The 22310-nt window shown below is 40.1% G+C and overlaps 1 protein-coding gene across 1 annotated transcript in view; it reads left to right on the forward strand.

The window, feature by feature from the left end:
• Window positions 1-22310, forward strand: part of COMMD1 (copper metabolism domain containing 1) — a 61113-nt gene that overhangs the window by 7728 nt on the left and 31075 nt on the right. The window contains exon 2 of the mRNA XM_041404414.1: window positions 10415-10696. Coding sequence (XP_041260348.1) covers window positions 10415-10696 — 282 coding nt within the window. The remainder of the gene's footprint in view (window positions 1-10414; window positions 10697-22310) is intronic.

Raw genomic sequence — 22310 nt, forward strand, 5'->3', positions numbered from 1 at the left:
GAACTGTATAACAAGCCTGGGACTCCCTCCTCATTCTCAGTTCCCAGTGGAGTTCAGTATCTGTTTATCTGCTGTGCTTGAGGACTGCAAGTTGGATTTTTAAAGGTGACAGTGATCTTGGAATGCATTTTTTTATCCCTCTAATTCTTTGGCATATTCTGTATTTACTTCTTTACAATACTGGTTTATGTGTGATTTCATCTAAGTAAAAATAGACTGCAACAATCTCATGAAAACAAGACATAAAATATACTATTCAGAGAAAATGTGAAATTACAGCCAGCTTGTCCAAACAGTTTATAGCCTTAAGTGTTTTTCTAACTATTTTTAAAATATTTTTGTCATTGTGTCATGTCATTGTGCATATGTTAATACATTTCTGAAAGCATGTTTTTTCACATCTCTCTCTCTTTCCTAGCAGTAAAAAGTGGCAATACAAATATAGTTTGAGCAAAATCTGTGGGGTTTTTTTTCCAAATAAGGTTAGATTTTTTTCTGGTTGAGATGTTTTGGGATCTTTGCCAAAAGATTTCTACCTCAGCTTGGTGGGTAGTTTTTCCTTTCCTTTCTTTGCAGTCTCTCTGAACTGTGATGCCAGGATTATGAAATATGTTTTGAAGATACACGCAGACACTGAAGTAGTATCTGTGTGAAAGGCAAGTAATCAACAGACATTTTTACTCCTTGTCTGACATTTACACATGGCTTTGTTGTCTCTCTTCAGACTGTCACATCAGATGTGCTGTTCTCTCAGACTCTTTTTGCCATTTCTGGTTCAAGAGTAGTTTTTATTCTCTTCTGACAAGCTGTTTGTATAAGTACCTTTTAATTTTACACAGTCACACATGGCAGAAATATTTTGTGTATTTGGATTGGTTGTGATTCCTTTTTTATTTTTTCATTTAACTCAAATTTTTAACATTTTGAAGTGAGAAAAATGCTTGTAACTCCCTTTTTCTGTCAAAGAAAAAATGGTACATTTATGATTTACATTTGCTTGGCAAGGAAAGTGGGTTTGTTCATTTTATGACATGTCAGGAAATCTATAAAAAGTCTCATAATGAACAGAAAGCTCTAACGAAGTTGTCCAGTTCATGTGGACAAATGGCAGGGAGTTTATTGAATAGGAGTAGCCCCCAATCTGACTAAAAGACAAAAGCCACAGGAAAATGAATTGAATTCTTTTTGATGCCAAGGGTTGCAGTGTCTTGGAGCAATTGATTGCTGAAGTTTCTAGCAGTTGAGGCCTAAAAATGTGAAATCTGAAGGCAGATTTTCAGCACCAAGCAGTTTCCAGTGGTGGTGTCCCTGCAAGCTCTGCCAGCCACAGCAGTGAGTGTGCAGCAGAGCACAGGGCTGGGGAGGGACAGGGCTGGGGAGGGGTTCCTGCAAGCTTGGGAAAACCTGATGACTTGGCCAGCTCTACTGATGGATGACTCCAGCAGCCCAGCCTGATAAAGACAGGGCTGCTGAACCCTGAATCCACCCTCTCTGGGGTAATCAAAGCTGTCATTAATGTTTAATGGGATTCTGTTGGAGAGGGCTTTGGTTGATGTCTTAGCTGTTTCATCGTGTCTTTAGCTTTTCCTCTCCCCAAAATGTTAATTATATTTAGTGCAGAGATAATTTTTGATACAGGAAATGGCAACTAGGTCTTTATGGGAAAGTGAGAGATGGCTTCTTCCAAGCTCCCTGCTTTGGCCTTTGCTCCTGATCAGGTGATGTTTTCCAGCAGCAGGGATGGAGAGGAGGATTTCCAGTTGGTATTCCTGTGCTGAGGAGTTTGACCTGCTGCTCCTTTCTCCTCATAAAGGCTCTCGGCTGTTCGCAGCCACCCTGGCTGCTGCTGGTTTGGGGAACGTGTTTTGTGTTTCACTGAGCTGACAGGAGGGAAAACCTTTTTCCCTGTGCTGAAAGGAAGCCCTGGTGGCTGGGATCCTGAGAATGGAAGCTTCCCTCTCACCTGTCAGCTCTGTCAGCATGTAACATGAGTTGTTAAAATAGGTGGTGAAGGAGCAGCTGGCTCCTGTTGCTTGCTTCCTGTGAAGCAGTGTAGTCTGTAAGCTTGCCTCCTTTCCTGGCTGATCTGTTTGCTGATCTGAAACACAGGGTCTGCAGGGCTATGGCTAAGGCAGGGCTGTGTTCCCAGCCTGGGCTGGGAGTGCAGAAATCCTTCTTCTTCCAGGTAGGAAATGGAACTCCAGCTGCTGCTCAGAGTGGCAATAACAGGTAATGCACAGCAGTGCTGGGAAAGAAGGAAAGCAGAGATTGGAGTCAGAATTTGCCACTAAAAGGGAGTGTATGGCAGCAGTGGAGGGATGAGACTCATGTAGCTCATGTTTTTCACTGCTGGAGCATCTCTGTTTTATGTCCAAATGCAAGCCAAGGGACAGATTAGCTGAGTTAACCATTAACTTTTAAGATGCAGACAATCAAGGTACTCTGAGTAAAAGAGGAAATTTAGTTCATGATACTAATTCTGTTTCTGTGCTTGGTTCATAATAAAGCAAGTTTGTGCTGATTTTACTGACAGGATCACTGCTTGCAAAGCTCCAGCAAGCTCTGCTAATGTCTGCACCATTACTGCACTCAGGGTAGGGCTCCAACCTTTCTTTTCCATGTCTTCAAAATGAAGTGCTCCAACTTCTATTTTTAACTCTCCTAAGTGAAATGAGATTAGACATGAAGCAGTAGTCCACAGCAGCAAGTAATTTTCCCAGAATGATTGTAGAAATCTGATAAACACAGACCTCTTTTATTGTAAGAGAGCAGAGGGGGAGAAGAAAAGGCTGAGCACGTGGTTTCCTAAGGGAATGACAGGTCATGTCACCAGTTCCAGGACTGTCACTGTGTCTGTCTCTCTTTTCCTGCTTTTACTCCCTCCCTTGAATTTTTTTTTTTTCTTACTCTCTGGTATTTTCTGTCCTAACTGGATTTCTTCTGCCTTTTATTTACCTCTCTGTCTTTGGCAATAATCCATTAAATGGCTTTCATGTGATGTGGGTTCTTGCTTCTGAATCCAGCTCCTTCAGGACTGAAGAAGAAACCATTTTAGACTGAATAATGTAACCTCTAAAGATCTGTATGTTCTCCAAGAAAACAGCTCCCTTCTGCTGAAGCACAGTTCAGGGAGCACATGTGTGTGCACATTCATTTTGAAAGAGGTTGAACCTCTCAAACTTCTCTGTAGTACAGTTGCATCTTTAAGAACTACTGGAAATGTGACATTTCTTTGCTTCCACCCCAGGTGGCAAAATGCTTTCTAAACCACAGAAAAAAAATTGAACTTGAGTGGGGAGAAAGCTATTGACAAAGTCTGGGATTTTTTTTTTCTTTGCTGTAATTCAGTAGAGCACAAGTCAGGTCGGACTATTTATATTGGCATTTTTAATTTCAGTATGTTTATATTTTTAATCCTGCTATATCACCTTTGTTGTTGCAAGTATATCTGCTATTAATAGAACTTTTGTTTTGTTCCATGTTTTATCTCTCTCCAGCTGGTCCAACCTATCTGTGCTCCCTGAGAAGCACTTTCCATTGCCTTTTTTCTTGTACAACTCTTCCTCTTTCTATTTTAAATAATACAAGTGTTTTGAAAACTTACTCAGGAAGGAAGGGCCTGTGCTTTTTTTTAATGTTTATTGCTTAAAATCCAAGCTCTTAGTGTCTACTCACAATCTGAGTCTGCAGGCATCGTTTGGATATCTATCTATGAGTGATGTTATCCATGGGTGGGCTTGTTCTGTTTTTATTAATATTGTTTATTCTTGTTTTATAAGTGCTGTAAGGCCTAGACAGAGTAGGTCCAGACTGAGTAATCCTGATGATTCTGTTTTCCTTCAGCTAAAGATGTTTCTGGAGTGGGGGAGCCACTTGAGTTTTCCAGGAAGCGCGATGTGACCGCAGGAACACGGCTCAGGTTGCGGCTCCTCTGCCTGTTTTCATCAGCCTTTCACCCTCCTTTGTCATCAAATGCATCTTCACACCACAGTAAAATGACACCTGCAAATAAATTTAGGAAGTGGTGTTTTATGGTGTTGTGTGTTCAAACAGAGCATTTCTAGCAGCTGCACAGACTCCTGGCAGGGGCAGGCTGGAGAAAACATGTTGTGGTTGCTTCACATGCTTTTAAAAACTAATGCTGTGGTCTCTTTTGTGTTCAGTTGTAAGCTAAGTCAAAAATAGCTGAGTATTCACGCCCCTGTGATTGAACTTTAAAGCAAAAAAACGTAATTTTAACTGAGAACATGGTTTGGTGAGCTTGTATGCAAAAAAAAGTAGGTTGGTGTTTAGGGGATTTCTGCTTGGTGGGAGCCTGGGAATTGTGGGGGTGAAGATGGAGGAGTCAGTGAAGAAGCATGGAAGTGACCCATTGAGAAGAGTTTTTTCCTTCCATGTGCACAGTTGACAAGTCTGTGTGGAATCAAGCTTAATAAGATCAGGAACACAGGAAGGATGTAATTTTGCCCGAAACTTCATCATCCACAAACACGTTTTTCCCATCTGCAGTAGCAGTTTCATAATTTTTATATTGGTGTGTGTTGCGAGTTTTCCCATCCAAGAAGAAAGCTTGATGAAAATCAGAAGTTAAATGCAAAAATATTAACAAGTCTGCTGAACCTCTCTTGACCTGGTGAGTGCCTCCTTGGCAACGAACCAAAAGGTTGGAATAAAAAAATAGTTGTTGCAGAAGGCCTGTTACATACTAGGAAAAAAGTAAGCTACAGGGTTTAAATAAATGTGTTTATTAACCTCTTAATGGTTCACAGGTTCAGTGGTTCTTTTCTCTTAGCAAACTGGTTTATTTCACTTTTAGCTTTCACTACAGCTCCATAAGAGGTAAATAAAAGTAATATTGAGACGTGGTATGGAATGTGAATAAAAGAATTTGTGTGATCTCCCATGGATTCGATGAAGACTTAAAGATGAGTTAAAATCTTTCTACTTTGTGGTAGAAATACTAAATGTATTAAGGTCACTTGTGATTTCTGACTTAGAAATTTGTGGGGGGTGTAGAAGCCTTTAGTTTTGGGACTTTCCCAAAAGATGGATCACCGTTTCCAAGTGCAGACAGGCTGCAGGCTGTTGTATCTAATTTTATCTTAATTCTGATTCTCAGGAGAGCTCTTGGACTGTAATAAACAGTGTTTGGGAGGCACAACCTACCAACTAGCTGAAAACCTCCACTATCTCCAGAAACGTGGGAAAGTCTTCTGGATTTATATCCAGGGACCATCTGTGGGAACAGCTCATTTATTACAGGGCTGGATATCTCAGCAGCCCTTGGGAGAGTCAGGCTCATACATACAAAGAAACCACAGGGTTGGGAAGATGTTGGATTCCTCCTGTCAGAAGCTGCTCCTTGCAGAGGAACACGCTGAGCTGACTCTGACAGATAGCACAGTGTCAACAGCACTTGTGTGCTCTTCTGAGCTGCTTCTCTTCCCCTGCAGGCAGCTGCTGCTTGTCCCCAAATCCAGGAAATGTTTTCTTCTGAGGCTGATAAGTGGAAGAGAAGTGCGTTGGTGTTACCCAGAATGGGTTTTGTGTGGTGGAGATGTTTGGCTGAGCAAGGTTCCTTGGTGTGTTCCTCCTGTCTTCAGCTGCTTCCACGTCTCCCTGCATGCATTCCTGGCGTCTCAGAAATGGCTTGCAGGCTTCTGTTTCTAAAAGCATGTGAATGAGAAGGGCTGTGGTGCAGGAGTGACCTTTTACCCCACCTCCCAAAAGCCTGAGGAGGCGAGTTCGGTAGCACGCTCCATGGCACTGAATTGTCTGTTTCCTTGAGCTTGGGATTTCTTTGTGCTACAGGCTGGCAGCAGCCTGCAGTTCTGGGGGTCAGCCTCCACCTGCTGCTATGTCCAGCTCTTAGAGCTCTTCTGTGATGGTTGACAAGTAATGTTTTTCTTCTGAAAAGGAACTGTGTTCTTTTTTTCCCAGTGGGTTTTACCAGTTGTCGTTTCTCACTAGTACTGCATGCTTGTCAGGCTTTATTTCTCAGAAGAGATAATGAATTTAAATCTGTTTTCCTGTTCTGTGTACCAGGGCACATGTCTGATGGATCTAATTAGGCTAATACAAAACTCTCCAGATTACCAAATATTGTTTCATTAAGGAAATGGTATTTGAAGTCTTATTTTTATTGGCTGAATTGTATTTGAAGACACAGTGGGTATGTGTTGAAGGAGAACACAAGGAGAATTCAGTATGACTAAAACCTTTTCTTGCTGTTCAAAAGCATCTGCCTAGCCTCTGAAAAGGAAAGTACTGCCAGTCACCAAGGGCAGGATTTGTGTGCTAGTAATGTGACATACTGTCCATAGCTGTCCATAAGCTGTGCTTTCTGGAGGGAAAAGAAAAGGTATGCTTTATCAAATCACAAAATACATAATGTGAGGAAATTTTTTTATGTCTAATGGTGTTGTCTTACAGACTCTAGTTTTGAAATAGACATTTCTTACTTTTCTTACTTAGACACTTAAATGAATAGTCACAGTAAAGTTAATTTACATTTGGCACTGGTATAGAATAGCTGTGATTCTATACATTCTTAAGAGAACTTTTCTGGCTTTTGTTAGTTGAAGATTTTTATGTTGAAATAGTAAATTACATGTGATTACCAACAAAAACTGAAATTACCTGAGAGTATAAAGTCTCTATAACATAATGATGTGTCACTAACAGTGCAGTGACTGAAGATGTGGCAATTATTCTGCGCTTTAAGGTCTGTCTAGGCTAAGAAATTGGCGTTAATAAGATGTTTCATGCTTAGAACCAATGCTGACAGTGATTCAGATCTAGCAGCAGATGGATAAAACAGGTTTCAATACCTTTAAGTTCTGAGAATTTTCCAGTTAGGATGCTAAACTGTGCATGTGTTGTTTATTCCACCAGTGAAACAATCCTCACCATGGCAGTTGGAGTTGAACAACAGCTGATCATTGTCCTGGGACTGATAAATGCTCATCTGAAGCTCCTGGGGTTTAATAGCATGAGAGGGAGACTTATAATTAGATATATTTCATCTGTCTCTAGTTAGAAACACAGAAGAACTACTCGTGTTCTAACTTAAATCAATCCTTAGAAATACCAGTCAGATGTATCCACTATAATTGGATATTCTATGTAATAAATGAACATTGTTAAAAGTAATAGAAAGAACTCTTTGTAATGCTATGCAGAATGTGATTTGAAATACAATTTTTTGCCAAGTTAAAATAAAACAGTTCCCAAGCTTAAAAAAATTCTGAACTGAGGCCCGTCATATAAGCAGTGGAGTAGAACTACATTTGTTTAAAGACTAGATTGTGTAAATGTTCATGCAACAAGAGACCAAAAAGGTCAGCAAAGACTATTTAAAGTCTTTCATCTTTTGTCCACAGTGAAATGTTTCCAAGTTAAGATGAAAAAGAATACTAAAATAAGTTACTGTTCTTATGTGACTTGAAAACCATTATAGCCAGGGGGATTTGTTTAGGAATTTCAAAGAAAATATGTCTCCATTAATTAAAGTCTTCATGCAGCTGTACCAAAATATAACTCATTGATTGTTTGTACCCACTTCCAGTTAGTTTTTTTTAAGGAATTTTTAAGTAGTAGTCATATTTCCAAGAAGGGAGAGATTCTACTCTGAATGATGGATTACAAGGCTGTGTTATTTAAGGTATGCATTATCTGATAAATACTCCACCAAAATACAGTATGATGGTTACCTTTTGGGTTCTTGGCTGTGTGCAATAAGTTTCTTTTTGTGTAGAGTATAAAACTATCCCTACTGTGTGTACATGTGCACATGTGTATATGAGGGAGATATAAATGATGGCTAATTATGATACATGGTTTCCTTCCTCTGGTTTTATGTGGTGCTCTTTTGGTAGCAAACGATTATCAGGGTGCTTATAATACATAAAGGTGCAGAGTTTTTAAATGTAGCTCACACCACACCTTAATTAATTGTCAATCTCTTGATGATCTTTACCAGATAGCCAGGTTGAACTGTCCTGTATATGCTAGTAATACTGTTTTGTGTTCCTTATGCTTAAAATTTCAAGTTTGGTCATAAGCTTCCTTGTCTGGATACACTTCAAAGTCACATTTATATCACGTGTCAAGCAAAATAAGGAACTTTGTGTCTGCAGTTTTTTATCAGCCGAGAAGGGCACTGCCAGAAATCTTGCTGCATCTTGCAAAAAGGGTTGTTGTGAAGAGAGTGAGGTTAAAAAAAAAATCCAGAGGATTGCAATGTGAAATGCTTGAAGGTTATGAAATCAAGCCTAGAAAAGGGATGCCTGGTGTCGCCATGAGCCTGCATTAGGTTCACATTTAACACAAATGAGCTGTTTTGCCATGACACCTTTGCTTCACTCAGTGCAGAGGACAGTTTGTGTTCTTGGTTTCTGCACAGGAATAAAACAGAAGGCAATTTTCTGCACAGCTGAACTGGGAAGCAAGTCTGCATCTGAACTTGATCTTGACAGGGCTTGCTTAAGGTGCTGGGGTCTGTGCTTGTTGATTCACCTGCCCTCCTCCCCCCATTCACAAAGACCAACACAGGAGGAGCACAGGAGCAGTAGCTGGGGCACCCAGCACGCAAACTCAGGTGTAGTGATGTGAAAAATATTAAAGCAGAAAATACTCCACACTGCTGTTAGTAGACAGTGTAAGATGTGGCTGTAGGAAAGGACTGTAAGTCTGAATAGCTTTTCTTCTGGAAATGGAAAGTGCTGTTTTCACTTCCAGCATAAGGAGTTAGTACAGGATAATTACCTCTTAAGTTAAATATTTCTGATATAAAGCAAGCAGTACGTACCACTATGTCAAATACCCTATAGAAAAGCCAGAATGGTGCACTAGGCAGCTCAGCTTTTATAATAAAGTCACAGATGCTCCTATTAAGCTGGAGCCTTAATACAGCCGAGGGTTTACTCCTCGTGTTGATTGCCATTTCTTTTCTCAATCACATAACAGATGGCAGCTGATCTATTGTGAAAGCAAGGCAAGGCAGCTCATCCCTTGTAAAAAAACACTACAAACACCTCCATTTTTAGATCAGCACTGCCCAGTTTGCAGACAGGCAGTGTGGGGTGCACGGTGTGCATGTCCAGCCCAAAGTCACACGATGTCACATCCCTGGCTAAAGGAATGAGGCTGTGTTTTCCCCGTGCCTGGAATGCAGCTGTTGCAGTACCACATCAGGGAAGATTAAATCGAGGCAAATCCCAAGGACTGGCTGCACTTCACCTTGCTGGGCTCCGTGTCAGCATGTGCTTGGAGATGTTGTGTTCATTTTGGAGAAGTTGCATCCATTTTGTGTGAAAATGAAGCAAAAGCATCTGCTTAAAATGACGATGGGGATCTTCACCTTGCTGTGCTCCGTGTCAACATGTGCTTGGAGATGTTGTGTTCGTTTTGAGAAGTTGCATCCATTTTGTGTGAAAATGAAGCAAAAGCATCTGCTTAAAATGACGATGGGGAAGCTTAGCCACAGTTTCCTCTTTCTACCTCTCATCCTTCCTTTGTGGCCATTTATAGCAGCAGCTATTGCCACTGAGGCAATGCAAATACAAGGCTGTGGGTTTATCAGTTTTGAAAAAATAGATGGAGAAACTGGATATCTATATAAAAAGGGGTTTTTAGGAATAAGAATAATAATAATAATATCTGTTGCTGCACAGGGATGAGGAGTAAATTACCCCTTCCACCCTGTTGCAAAATAAAAATAAAGCCTGACAAAGTCCACCAATGCTCTAAAAGAAGCTGCAGGTGCATTGTTAAGGCTTTTTGGGCCTTATGGCTAGAATAATTTAGATGAAAAAATGCAGTTGCATTTTGCATTTTGACTCTCCCTTGGAAGGCTCGTGTTCTTGCTGCTGCAGGCCCTGCTTTGCTGGTGCAGCACTTACCAGTTTTGCTTCCTTGTTTGTGGTGTGGAAGTGGCAGATGAAACTGTGGATGTTGCAATGAGCTGGGCTGTCCCTTCACCTGCTCCAGCCCACAAGCACACCTGCTCTGTCCCAGCCTTCCTGCTTCGTGGCCCAGCAGAGCAGCAGTGCAGTGCCAGACCTGACAGTGTTCATAGCATTGTCCATTTGGGAATGCCTATGGCACAGTGGGGAAAGGGCCAGGAGACGGGGAGAAGCCTCCTTGCCATCCCATACCAGTGCTGAATTCCCAGAGGTGCTCTCAGCCCAGTGCTGGAGCCAACCCACCCCCCTCCAGCTGCTGGGGCAGGAGTCTGGGATAAGTAGTAGACACTTGCAAATTGAGTTTTAATGAAAGGTGTCAGGTAATTTGCATAACCTGGTTTGTTTGTGCAACCCCTTTAAGATCCAGTGTCTGTCAAACCCTAAAGATGTGTCCTTTAAGTCCTCACTTAAGCAAGCTTTTCCCTTTTACTCCCTTCATTTTCCTACAGTCAATTGCTTCGGCAGACATGGATTTGAATCAGCTGGAAGCTTTCCTCACTGCCCAAACCAAAAAACAAGGTGGCATCACATCAGATCAGGCTGCAGTCATTGCAAAATTTTGGAAGAACCACCGGACTCAAATCCACGAGAGCCTGATCAATCAGAGCCGCTGGGATAATGTCCTGAAAAACATGAACTGGAGAGTGGACCTGAAGTCACAGTTGAGGCACATTGATCAGATAAACACTCCTGTTGCAATAGTTGAAATGGAGCTGGGAAAAAATGGGCAGGTAAGCTTCCTTTTGCAAAATATATAAACCTGAGGTAGCTGCCCATGCACTGAGGATGTTACCCATTGCTGAATTCACTGCATCCAGTTCAAGCCAGTTGATTAATCGCCACTGGCCCTTTAATGGACTTGAAATTGGGTCCATCTTTGGATGTAAAAAAACATTCTGGGTCGTGAATGCAATTTTTGCTTTTTTTTTCATATCTTCATATAAATAAGTTATGATATATATATATATTGACGTATATATTGACAGCTCTCTTTACATCAAGCTTGAAAAATCAGAGGATGTAGAAATCAAACATGATGTTAAAATTCCATTGGTGAATGCAATTTTTGCTTTTTTTTCATATCTTCATATAAATAAAGTATGACATATATATATTGACGTATATATTGACAGCTCTCTTTACATCAAGCTTGAAAAATCAGAGGATGTAGAAATCAAACATGATGTTAAAATTCCATTTGTATACCATGCACTGCAAATTCAATTAGTCTTCTTTTCTTTTAATTCAACACTAAAACTAGTTAAAATATGCAAAGTAGGAGCTGAAAAAGAATAAAGTTCACAAATTACATTTTAGAACAAGTGAAGGGAAAGACTCCTTTTTATTTTACATAACACCCATTCTTATGTTACTTATTACCTGTCACATTATGCAATCTGGCCTTATCTACCTGAAAGGTATCTATATATATATAGCTCTGTTAGTGCTGAACATTACCTTCCTTTTTTATCTTTATAGTCCCTAGGAATGTACAGCTAAAGGCACAGCTTCCCATCTTCACATTTGCTGTTGTTTTCTAACAGGCAATGTGTTTCACTTTGGTATCTTTTCTCTCTGCAATGTTTTAGTAAATTTCAAACCCTCATTTCTTAGTGGTAGCTACTGCAAATCATGCCATGAGCTGATTTGGGAATTCTGATGTTAATGGTTAACATTTAGCAAAGTTCCTTGTATTTCATAGTATTGTAATAGCAAGAGTGCATGAATTAGGAATACCTCAATCCATACACCTGGAATAATCATGTGCATAGGAATGATTGAATTCCAACTGTGTAGCTAAGCCAAGACAAGGATGAAGGTACATGTCATCTGAGATCCTACAGAAACAAGGTATTGCTGGAGTCATTCTGTTAGTTCACTTTTCTTTGCAGTTAGTGGAAGCTCATCCTTCCTGAGCCTTCCACTCATGGTTCTCTGCAGTGGCCAATACAATAATGGTGTGTGTCTTCAGGTTTTTTCCTAACCTCAGAGAAGTGGAGTTTTCTGCTCAGGATCTTGAGATTGAAAATGATTGTGTTCTATTAGCAGCAAATGGGAAAAAAGGTTGTTTTGAATAAAAAGGTTACAAGGGAGCACATTATAATGAGTACATTGAGTACATTAGTGAGCAAATGGGAGAAATACCTACATTCATTAAAAAATGCATCCTTAACTCAGAATCACTGTTGTGTTTCACAGGGGGATTATGTAGTTAGTGACTCCTGTTTTGAAACTGTTTTTTCCCCCAGTAATGGATTTTACAGTAACATCAGCAGCAAGGACATTTATATTTCTTTCATCCTCTGCAGAGAGAGGGGATGGAGGAAGAATACACATTTCTGAGACATTATAGTGTCTCTTACCAAAGACCCCCACAACAAAATCAAAATTAATTATTTTAGCAATGCCCCTTCATGCTGCAAAGGGAAATGGTTGTATGGATGCATTTTTGGAACTGCCATCAAACACAATTTTGCCTCCTTCCCTGAGGAAGCTGTGAGCTGTGGCAAGCGTGACACTTGGTGTGAGTTAAACTGGTCCTTACTGAAACAACCATGGCGTAATTAGCATTGTCACCTCTTGAGTCAGTGTGCATTTATTGTAAAGAGCTTTGGTTTCACATTGCCTTTGGCTGTGGATTAAATAAATTCTCTGCTGTAAATCTTTGGGTTGAGGCACTCTGCATCAGGCTGATGCTGTGACGGGATGAGGTTTGGGAAACCACAGGAGTTTGTGGACCTCCTGGAAAGATCGGTCACAGAGACTCCTACTGGAGGTTGAACAAGTTGTTGTTGCACACTGGATTCAGCCCACTAACTTGAAACTGTCATGTTTTATAGTTATTTTTACTTTGTTGTTAGCACATCTCTTCTAAATATCAAGTTTTGTAGTGCACATCAAATACACATATACTGGTACTTCCTTAAGTTTAGCAGAGAACATATTTTCTAAACAGTTGTCAGCCATAGATGGGATTTGATGAATAATGAAGATCTGGCTTTGAAGAAGAAAGCTGGCTGATGATTCAGGAGTAAATTATTCACAACAGACTGTTTTCATTTGGACACATGATAACAGGGGAATATACAAATGCATTGATATGTAATGAATTGACATGAATATTTCATGGTTCAACAGAAGCAAAGAAATGCTCTGTAGAAAATGTACCTTTCCTGAAGTCACTCTGATTCTTCTCAGTGCCTCTGGGTTGGATTTAGGTCTCTGCCCAGCAGAAGGCCAGGCTGCTTGGTGGAGCATCTGCTCCTTCTGCTTCAATAAATAACTTTGCTTCCTGCTTGCCTTCTCTGAATTTTAGTCAGCTCTTTCATGAGGGGAAGACTTTGTGTGTGAAACCTGATGTGGTTGGGAATGGGGAATTAATTGGAAGCAACTGGTTCGTAAATGCCACTAGACTGAGTTTACATGAATTTTGCCAAATTTTGTAAGTGTTTTCTGGCTGGAGAGAGATGCTTTTGGGTTTGAGAATCCATCACAACTTGCATGCATTAATTCTTGCTAGCTTTGCCATTACTGGTGAGAGAAAAAAATGAACCCTCTTCCCTAAGTGCTCTTGAAAACACTTCTAATGAGGAACATTTGAAAATACCATGCTCTGAACTTTGAAAAATTTGACTCAAGGTCTGTAAATTGGAGTTTGAACTCTACTTCAGTAAAGATTTTACAGCAACATCAAAAGTTTCCTTTGTGCTGGTGTTGTAGTCTTTATAGATCCTAGCAGATCTGTATAAAGATTAAAGGCAGATGAACATGCTAGCCATCAGCTTTGAAGGCCCATTTTCTTTAACAATATAACTAAAAATAAAATTATAAAGCAGTTGCACTTTAGCCTGCATTTGCCTTCATCATGTGGTATTTAGTGCTCATCACTACTGTTCATTTTTTCCATTTGAACAGCCCATCTTTTCTTTGGCACAATGGTTTCATCCTCTTGGGTTTTTTATCTACCTTGCTGGCTTTCTCTTAAAACATCTGTAGCTACCTGTCCCCTTCTTTATGTGCTTTTTAATCTTGTTCTCCCTCTCTGAGCATGTCTGTAAAGCTCTTTTGGCATGAAATTTCAGGCAGACATGAATCTGCTCAGAGGGATGGGAGAGTGAGCTGGAGCATCCTTCTCATGCCCTTCCTGCCCCTCTGCACCAGCACTGCTCCTGTGGTGGGCAGCCACTGCTGCGCAGTGTTGGCTTACCTGCACATTTCAGTCCCAGATTTATACCTGGCCTTGCCACTGACAGAAAATTAATGCATTGCTTTTGCACCGTGGCTTGGCACTAAAATTATATTTAAACTTGTTTTTTTGGATTTTGTCATGTTATTTTCCTCGTGAGATCTGCCTCTCCTCTGGGACTGTGTTCTTCCTGTGGGCTGATTTGCCAATAAGTTTTACTTTCTTTATATAAATATATATAAATTTATAGCATTATATATTTTGCAGTTTAATATCTGAGACTGATCAGATATTACAGATTAGCTGAGAATTTGCTTCTGTCTTTTTTAGCTTATTTACAGAATGGGTATTTCCATATACATTTCTTTTCAGTGTTTAAGATACCAGTAATCCATGTAATATCACTTCTCCTGGGGCTTTGTTGGATCTTAAAGCATGTTTTATGATCAAAGAGTATTTTTTGCCCTGGTTTAACATGAAGCTGGGATTCTCCTGTAGGATTCTTGCCAGAAAGACCTGAGATAATCACATCAGGATTATGGATTAAAGGGTTTTTTTCCCAAAATACTGTATGTCTCTTCTCTTTCCTTTTCTAAAAGCCTCTACCTGACAGAGGGTCATAACAGTTAATGATATACATTAAGTAAATACCACAATGTAGCAAATACTAGAGGCTACATACAAGGTAAGAAATTAGGATTGTTTCTTTCAAAGTTAAGGGCGAACAGCAGCCTTTCAGTCCTTATACTTTCTCTGGTCTGAAATCACCAGGGATGTGTATCTTCACAAAAAACAAGTGGTTTTCTTTAAAGAACAGGCAAGCGTTGGTAACAGCCTTTTCAGTGAAAGTCTAATGTTCAGTACTTATGATTCTATTTTGATTGTGACTTTAAACTCTCTCCAGTGAGATAAAATACTTTCTGATGAAAGGACTTGCTAGGTGAAGTGCACCTTTACCAGTGCAACAGCATACTTGTTGTTGAAAAAGTAGAAACTCTCAGCTGGCCTTTACCTACTGTCTGCAGGTGGCTGGTCTAGACCCTGGTAATTTAGAGAAAATAATACTACTAATAATAATTCAGGTAATAATTCTATTAGTTTATGTGTGGAAAGAGTTTGTAAGGAGTATAGACAATTGTTGTGTCCTATATGTTGGAGATAAAATGCTACCAGTATTTTGAAGGTCTGGAACTTGATATTTCATCAAGTTTTAGTTGCAATGATTATAAAGGTTTAATTAATGTTTTGAGAAGGGGTAAAGTAGGTCTCAAAGTAAACTTCTGGGAAATAAATTGTTTTTCTGACTTGTTAATTAAGTCCATGCTACACAAATCTAGGCTGAAATTTCTGTCATCTGTGCTATAAACAAATTATATTTATTTTTAGCGTTCACACATGAGCATGCTTTCACAATGTAATAAAAAAATCTCAGCATTTATCTTCTATAAAAACTCATTCCCTTGCTGGGAGTGCACACTGAACGCTGCTGAGGATGTGGTGGTGTTTTGTGCATTTTTCTGAGCCATTTTTCTCTTGGCTTTTGTCAGCTGCAGTTATCCCCAGCCTTAGCTGTCACTGCTGCAGGGAGGTCAGACCACGAGAACATCAGGAGTACGCTCATGCCATAGGGAGGAAGGATTATGGCTGCGCCTGCTTTTGCCTCTGTGTGACTCCAGGTCAGGCTGCTTCAGAGATATGGCTGAAAATAGCCCCAGATAATGGATCTCCAGTCTTTTTAATGTAGGAACTGTTTGAAAAGGCAGATTGCTTTTTGCAGGATATTGGTGTGGGCAAAGCGATGTGTGCGGAGGGGAAAAGCAGCTCCAGGTACCCAAGCCAAAATAACTCCAGCCAGGCCTGCAGAGAGGAAGGAAAAGCAACCACCAAACCATTTTTCCTTTCCAGCCACAATCTATCTTAGTCTTTGTAGCTATTAACATCATCAAAAAAGATGTTCCCATCAAAAATGGGAAAAGCATGGGCATTTAGAAGCCAAATTAATCAACTTAACTCCAATTGGCGTAATATTTTTATGTGATTAAAATGATGGAATCTGGTAAGTAGAAGTCAGTTGGGAAAAAATCACCTTTGTGGCCAAGCCGAATGTAATCATTTGAGCTTTTGTTCACCTTGGAAATTTATGAGCTGGAGGGAACAGTTACATAAGGGCAGTAGAGTGCAAAAGCAAATAAAAAATAGAGAGGGCAGCGGGTCACTCTGCAGAGAGGAAACGAACACAGTTGACTGACTTAACTCAGTTATTTACTTAATCCTCTGCATGGCACTCTCTGTAGTCCTTTGCTTCGACAGGTCAGTTTTTGTCACCTTCTTGGAGTGGAGAGAAACTTGGGGAACAAGAAGAGAATTTTGTTATTTGTGGTTCTTAGGACGTGGAAGTGTAATAAGTATGTTAAGGAGATAAGAGCATTAAATGGAGGTATTAAATAACTGTCTGACTCAAAGTGTCACTTTTCCACTGGGTATATTTGGCAGTATTTTTTACCTCATGTATACATCCTATACAAAGCAAGGATATTCTGTAATCAGTAGTGCTGACAGTTTCCATGCTGGTTTAATTGTGCCCTCTATATGTGAATGTGCAAGTGCACACATACTCATATATTCCCTGTCTTTACTCTGAAACTGGATTTGCTGAGGTAATTAAGTAGAATAAGTTAACTGAGATATAAGTATTTTTGATTGTAGCTGAGCTCAGGGTATTACAGGGGGAATTCTGCATTAATTGAAGGTGAGCTATATGAAGTCAGCAGTGATGCCTGGCTTTACTGCCTTTCCTCTGCCTAAATTCAGATTCATTCCTGGACCCTTGAAATTTTTACCTTCTCAGGTCTTGCACATTATGACAGAGGACTTGCAATCTGTTAAATATATAATATCAGTGATATCAACAAATATTTTGCAGTCTAACATCTATCTGGCATTCACACACAGCAATAAAATGTGGGATAGCTTTGATGAAATGTCCTCTAGAGCATCTCTTGCAGCCTTAAGAAACAGATTGCAACGAGGCTGGGACAGGGGTAGCTGGGGTCGACAGACCTGGCTGTTGAAAATTGTCCCAGCAAAAGTGTTTCACCACATACCTTTGCTTGGAGTTGGCTCTACAGAGTCAGAGACCCTAAATTGCATCTTCCCCATCACCAAAGGAATTGTTCTCTTTGAGGCAGGTTGGCAGAGCAGTTTCTGTGTGACACTTGCTCTATTGTTGTGTAAATTATCACGGGCAGTCCCACTGTCTGTGCAATTCCCACCACCACGGACTTGGGGCTGTGTGGAGAGTGTCTGCAAACATGCAAATTAAAGCACTGCATTTGCTTTAATGGCACCATTTGGCTGCATGACCTTGCAGCAAAGCCAGTCTGTAACTGAGGTGAAATGTAGTTGAAGGACCAAAAATTGTAATCTCCACTAGCATCTTTTTAACAGAAGTCAAAAGTTTTGCATGATTCTTGAAAAACATTTTTAAAATTTGCTGGAGAGCCTGTATACAGCAAATCAAAGCCTCTTTGCATCTTAGCTCTGGTGGTGGTGTCCATCTGTGTTCTTCAGAGGACGTGGATGTCAACATAAGCAAATAATTTGTTCTTAGGAAACTCAAAAAAAAAAAGGAGTTGTTACGAACATTAATGCCTACTGCATAGGCTAACAAGGCATCTTGTTTTTACAGGCCTAGCCTGGCCAAATACATTTAAATTGTTGTTTTGCCAGTTGGCCAGCCTTGCCCCTCACACTATGTTGTGTTGCTGCTGAGAAGTACTTTGGAGATCCTTTCAGGTTTGTAATGATCTCTTTTGAGATCTCTGAGCATTGGTGTTTGAGGTGCAAGTAAGAACAAACAGGTTCTTTATTTTTATTAGGAAGAGCTACTGCAGGAGAAGGTACTAGAAGATACAAAAGGAGAAAGTTAGCACATAACTGGGGAGAAACACTTGTAGAGCATGACAGTCTTTTTGCTGCTTAATCCTTTGGATTCTCTTTATTCTGTCTTAAATATATGTGTGTATCTATATATATTTGTCTACTTTTCATAAAAGATGGACCCCAGTTTTTGCTGTGCAAGAATTGATGCAACAGAAGAAACAACACAGTCCACAGTGGCAAAGCAAAATCTCTTCAGTTCATGGCTAATTCTCAGTGTAATCTTTTCATGGAGCAGGTATTTCCATTCTAGTTTCTGCAAAGTAGGGCTTTCCATCCCTTTAGAGCTTCTACTCATCCTGGTTAAAAATGAAAAAAAAAGATAAACATAATTTTTTTTTCCTTTTCTTTTCCTCATATCATTCTCTTTACAAAACCTCTGACAGAGTGAGTCCACAGGTTGGAATGTCTTGGTGTGCAAAGCTGTCCCTGGCAGTTGGTAGCTGAGCATTAATGCTGAGGTGCTGTGAGCTCCCTGCACAGAAATGCAGTGAATCAGCATGTGAAAGGCTTGGAATACTGGCACCCTGTTTGGATAAAAGCAGGCTCTCACTCCTGTTATAGTTGCTCTTGCTGTTACAGTGCTAGCAGTGCTGCTTAGGGACTTCTAGAGGCCAGCAGAGAAGTTTTGGGAGAGGCTCGTGCCCCTTCCCAAGGGAGTGAATGAAGACTGTAGGAAACAAAGCCTTTTTTTTTTTTTTGCAGGTTCACTTATCTCTATATTAAATGGATTTGTCTGCTCCTTGGTATGCTGGCTTCATCTTGCCAAAGTGTAGACTGAAAGAAAGGCAGTAAATGGAAGTGCCAAAGAAGATCACACGTGGGTTTGAGAGGGTGGTTTTGGTGTCAGGTCTTTTCCTTGCTGCCAGGTGGACTTGAAAAGTTGCTGACTTTTGCTGCGTGTCCTCAGCCTTGTGCTGCCTCAGCAGTGACATGTTCATGGAGCTGAAAGTGGCTGAGTGAGTCCAAATGAAATTTTTTTGTTCCCTCCCCACCCTTTTATTTTTTTTCACCCGCATTATTTTTAGTGTGGATCAGTTTGTTGAAGGGACGGGTTGAGGGCAAAATTGAGCAAAAGAAATTGAGAGCTCTGTCTTGCCTTGAAAAAAATGCTCATTTCAGCATACATGTTGAAAGAGCCACCATTTTAAATTCTAACTAGTGATCTCTTGAACAGAAGTGAAACAGCTCTCCTTGAATGCTGAGGATAACTTCTCTGAAGTCCCAATTTTTCTTCCAAGAATGGAGGAGGAATAGAAAATGAGAGGCACGGCTGTTGGATGAGTTCTGAATTGTGGAGTTCATCTGGAGAGGGGTGGAAAAGGTATCTGATATGGAGATGATCTAAAAGGGATCTGGAGGTGGCAATCTGCGCAGATTGCAGGAACGGGGGAATCTTGGTGCTTTCACAGCGTTGATATTCTTTGTTTCTAGAAAGTTTCTCAGCTGCATGGATTTGTGACAGCAGTAACGAGAAGCATGATTGAAATACTGGTCCTATTCCTTGCCTGCTTATTTTGTCTAGTGTTAGTGGGAAATATGGTGAGCTGAGCCACAGCTTGGCTGAGTTGCCTGAAGTGATCCTGTAAGTCTGGGAACAGCAACAGTCCTGACTTACTCACAGCTTTAACAAATAAACTCATTCATTGTTCAAGGTTTTGTGTTTTTTTTTGTTTGGTGGTTTTTTTTTTGTTCTGTTTTTTTGGGGTTTTTTTGTTTGTTTGTTTTTTTGTTTTTCGTTTTTGGTTTTTTTTTTAATTGTTCAAAAGTTGGTGATTGAATAAAAAAAAAAACCTTACAAGAAGGGGGTTGGTGTTGACAATTTCGTCCTCAAAATAGTTTTTTCTGTTTCCTTGCATGTACCTGGTCCAGTTTTTTGGGTTTTTTTTTTTTGCTTGTTTTGAAAATACTTACAGAGGCAGTGGGGTGAAACAGAAGTTTCCCTGCTTTTCTCTGAAAGGAGATGGTTGGGTGGAGATCACTGGCAAGTGCTTTTGGTTAAGACATCATTGTCCTATATACTACTTGAGGAAATTACTACTTTGAACATAATTCCTGGAGCAAATCCCCTTCATTTAAAAACAGATTCTAACTTATAAAAGATACAAGACAATCCTTTGATTAAGAAACTTCTTGCAGCTGTAATTTTGCATAGACCTTGACACAAGGGGTTTTTTCCTGTCCTCCTTTCAAATTATCAGTTGCAAAACTCCACAGAGATAATCAGACATGCAAATCTTCAATATATTTTTAGTTCAGCTCACTGATGTAGATTCATTAATATGTTAATATGACAAGGAAAGCATAATTTAAATTGCATATGCCTAATTTGGTTAATAAATACTTGAAATGCAGTCCCAATTTTAGAAGTAGCCATACTCAATACCAATTTTTCAGGGTTTTTTCCCCCTTTTAAATCACAAGGAGAGTACAAAACCTCTTGTTTTATGTACAGAAATAACTCTGTGGTGATTTTTACCCTGACTATGCCCAACCAAAGGACCTTTGTGCTGGGAATCAGTGTTCCTTGTACACATTGTCACATTCCTAATGATTGACTTGTAATAAATTGCATCAGTGGAGACCTAGTGAGGATTGTGGTATTGTAATTTGAGTTCGCAGACTGCTTTAGGTGAAGTTAGGCAGACAGATAGTAGATGAAAAGAGAAAAGTTTCCTTGTGTTCGAATATGGCCAAGCTCCACCAATGCAAATCAGGGATGTGCTTGCCCTGTATTTAATTTGCAGTGGCCTAACTAAATGAGATACAAATTACTACTGGAATTAGAATTAGACAGCTTCTGAATCTTGGTTGAACATGCAAAGCTGCTGTAATATCCAGATTTTTTTTAAACCCCTGAAGTGGTATTTGAACGCTTACAGGCAATAAACTTTTCAGTCAATTGATTCCATTTCTGTTGAATCACCCTCAAAAGTGAAGCTGTACTTTAAGGACTATTAAAAAATTTCATTCCATTTAACCTGTAAATACGCCACAGGACTTGAGAAAATGAGTTTGATAATTGCTTTTTTTTGGAAGACTTCAGCCTGGAAGGCAGCATCTTAAAAGGACTCAGCACTGAGGAGAGTCTCTAACGTATCCAGTTAGAGCCAGTTACACTGGCCTGACTTCCTTGGTCTGAAGTAATGAGGTGTGACAGATCAGGAGTGCAGTGCATCATGGTCAGGACCAATAACTCCTTTCAGAAAATTACATTTCTGCTCTAAGCAAACGTTTTGAGTTGTCTGCAGCTAATTGTAAACCACCTGCTTTTACAGAAAGGGAACTCTCATGTTTCCCAGTAAATATCACCATGATGCTCTGAGACAGCTATGAAGTGCAACTGCCTGGGAGAAAGCTCAAGTCTGATCAAATTTAATTAGACTGGAACCTGTTCCTGCCTACAAATATCTTGATTATACAAAGAGACACGCCACTTCACAGAATTGGCTTTTGTGATAGCTACTGCTGTGAGAGCGTGAAAGAGAGGTGTGGATTCACATGCTCCTCACTGGAGACTGAGCTGAGCAATGAGCTGTGTCTGCATCCTGGTGGTCACCCAGAGCTCACCAGAGAAGGAGCTGGAGAAGCCCAGGCTGCCCAGGGAATGATAAATCTGTCTGCCTTGGACTATTCCCTCAAATAATAGGGACTCCAAAGGAAAGCAGGCATTACTAGGTCAGCTGTAGGAGCCTCAGGTTTGCTGAGATAGATTCCAGCCTCTGTCTGAACTGCCTAGTGATTAATGTAGCTTGACAACTCTCAAATGAGTGGTATGGATAAAACCTCATCACTTTGTTTAGCTCAGGGCAGTGGGGGCAAACTGCCTCAGCCTTCATTTTTTAGGAAGCAAAAGCAGAAAAGAAAAGCAGCACCTCCCATTACACTGTGGGAAGTGTAGTTGAGTGAATGTCATTAAACTGTCAGCCAGAGAAGTGCAGGCTTCACAGCTGGGTGAGAGACCCATGTTTGCATTAAATCAAAACTCTTGGGCTAAAAATTAATGCAAGTTATAAATTAAATTATAAAGATAACCTCTTTAAATATGAGTTTCTTTTTAAAAGTCATATTGAAGAAGCACTGAGTTTACTGAGCAGAAGGACTTGCAGGTTTAAGCACACCAAATGCTTTGCATGACAATTAAGAGCACAGGTAAGCTGTGATCCAGGAGCACCGAGATATGTCATGGTCTGGATATGAGGTGTGACTGGGCCACTTCC

Source organism: Onychostruthus taczanowskii, unplaced genomic scaffold, assembly GCF_017590055.1.
Source record: "Onychostruthus taczanowskii isolate IOZ18803 unplaced genomic scaffold, ASM1759005v1 scaffold21, whole genome shotgun sequence".
Taxonomy (NCBI): Eukaryota; Metazoa; Chordata; class Aves; order Passeriformes; family Passeridae; genus Onychostruthus; species Onychostruthus taczanowskii.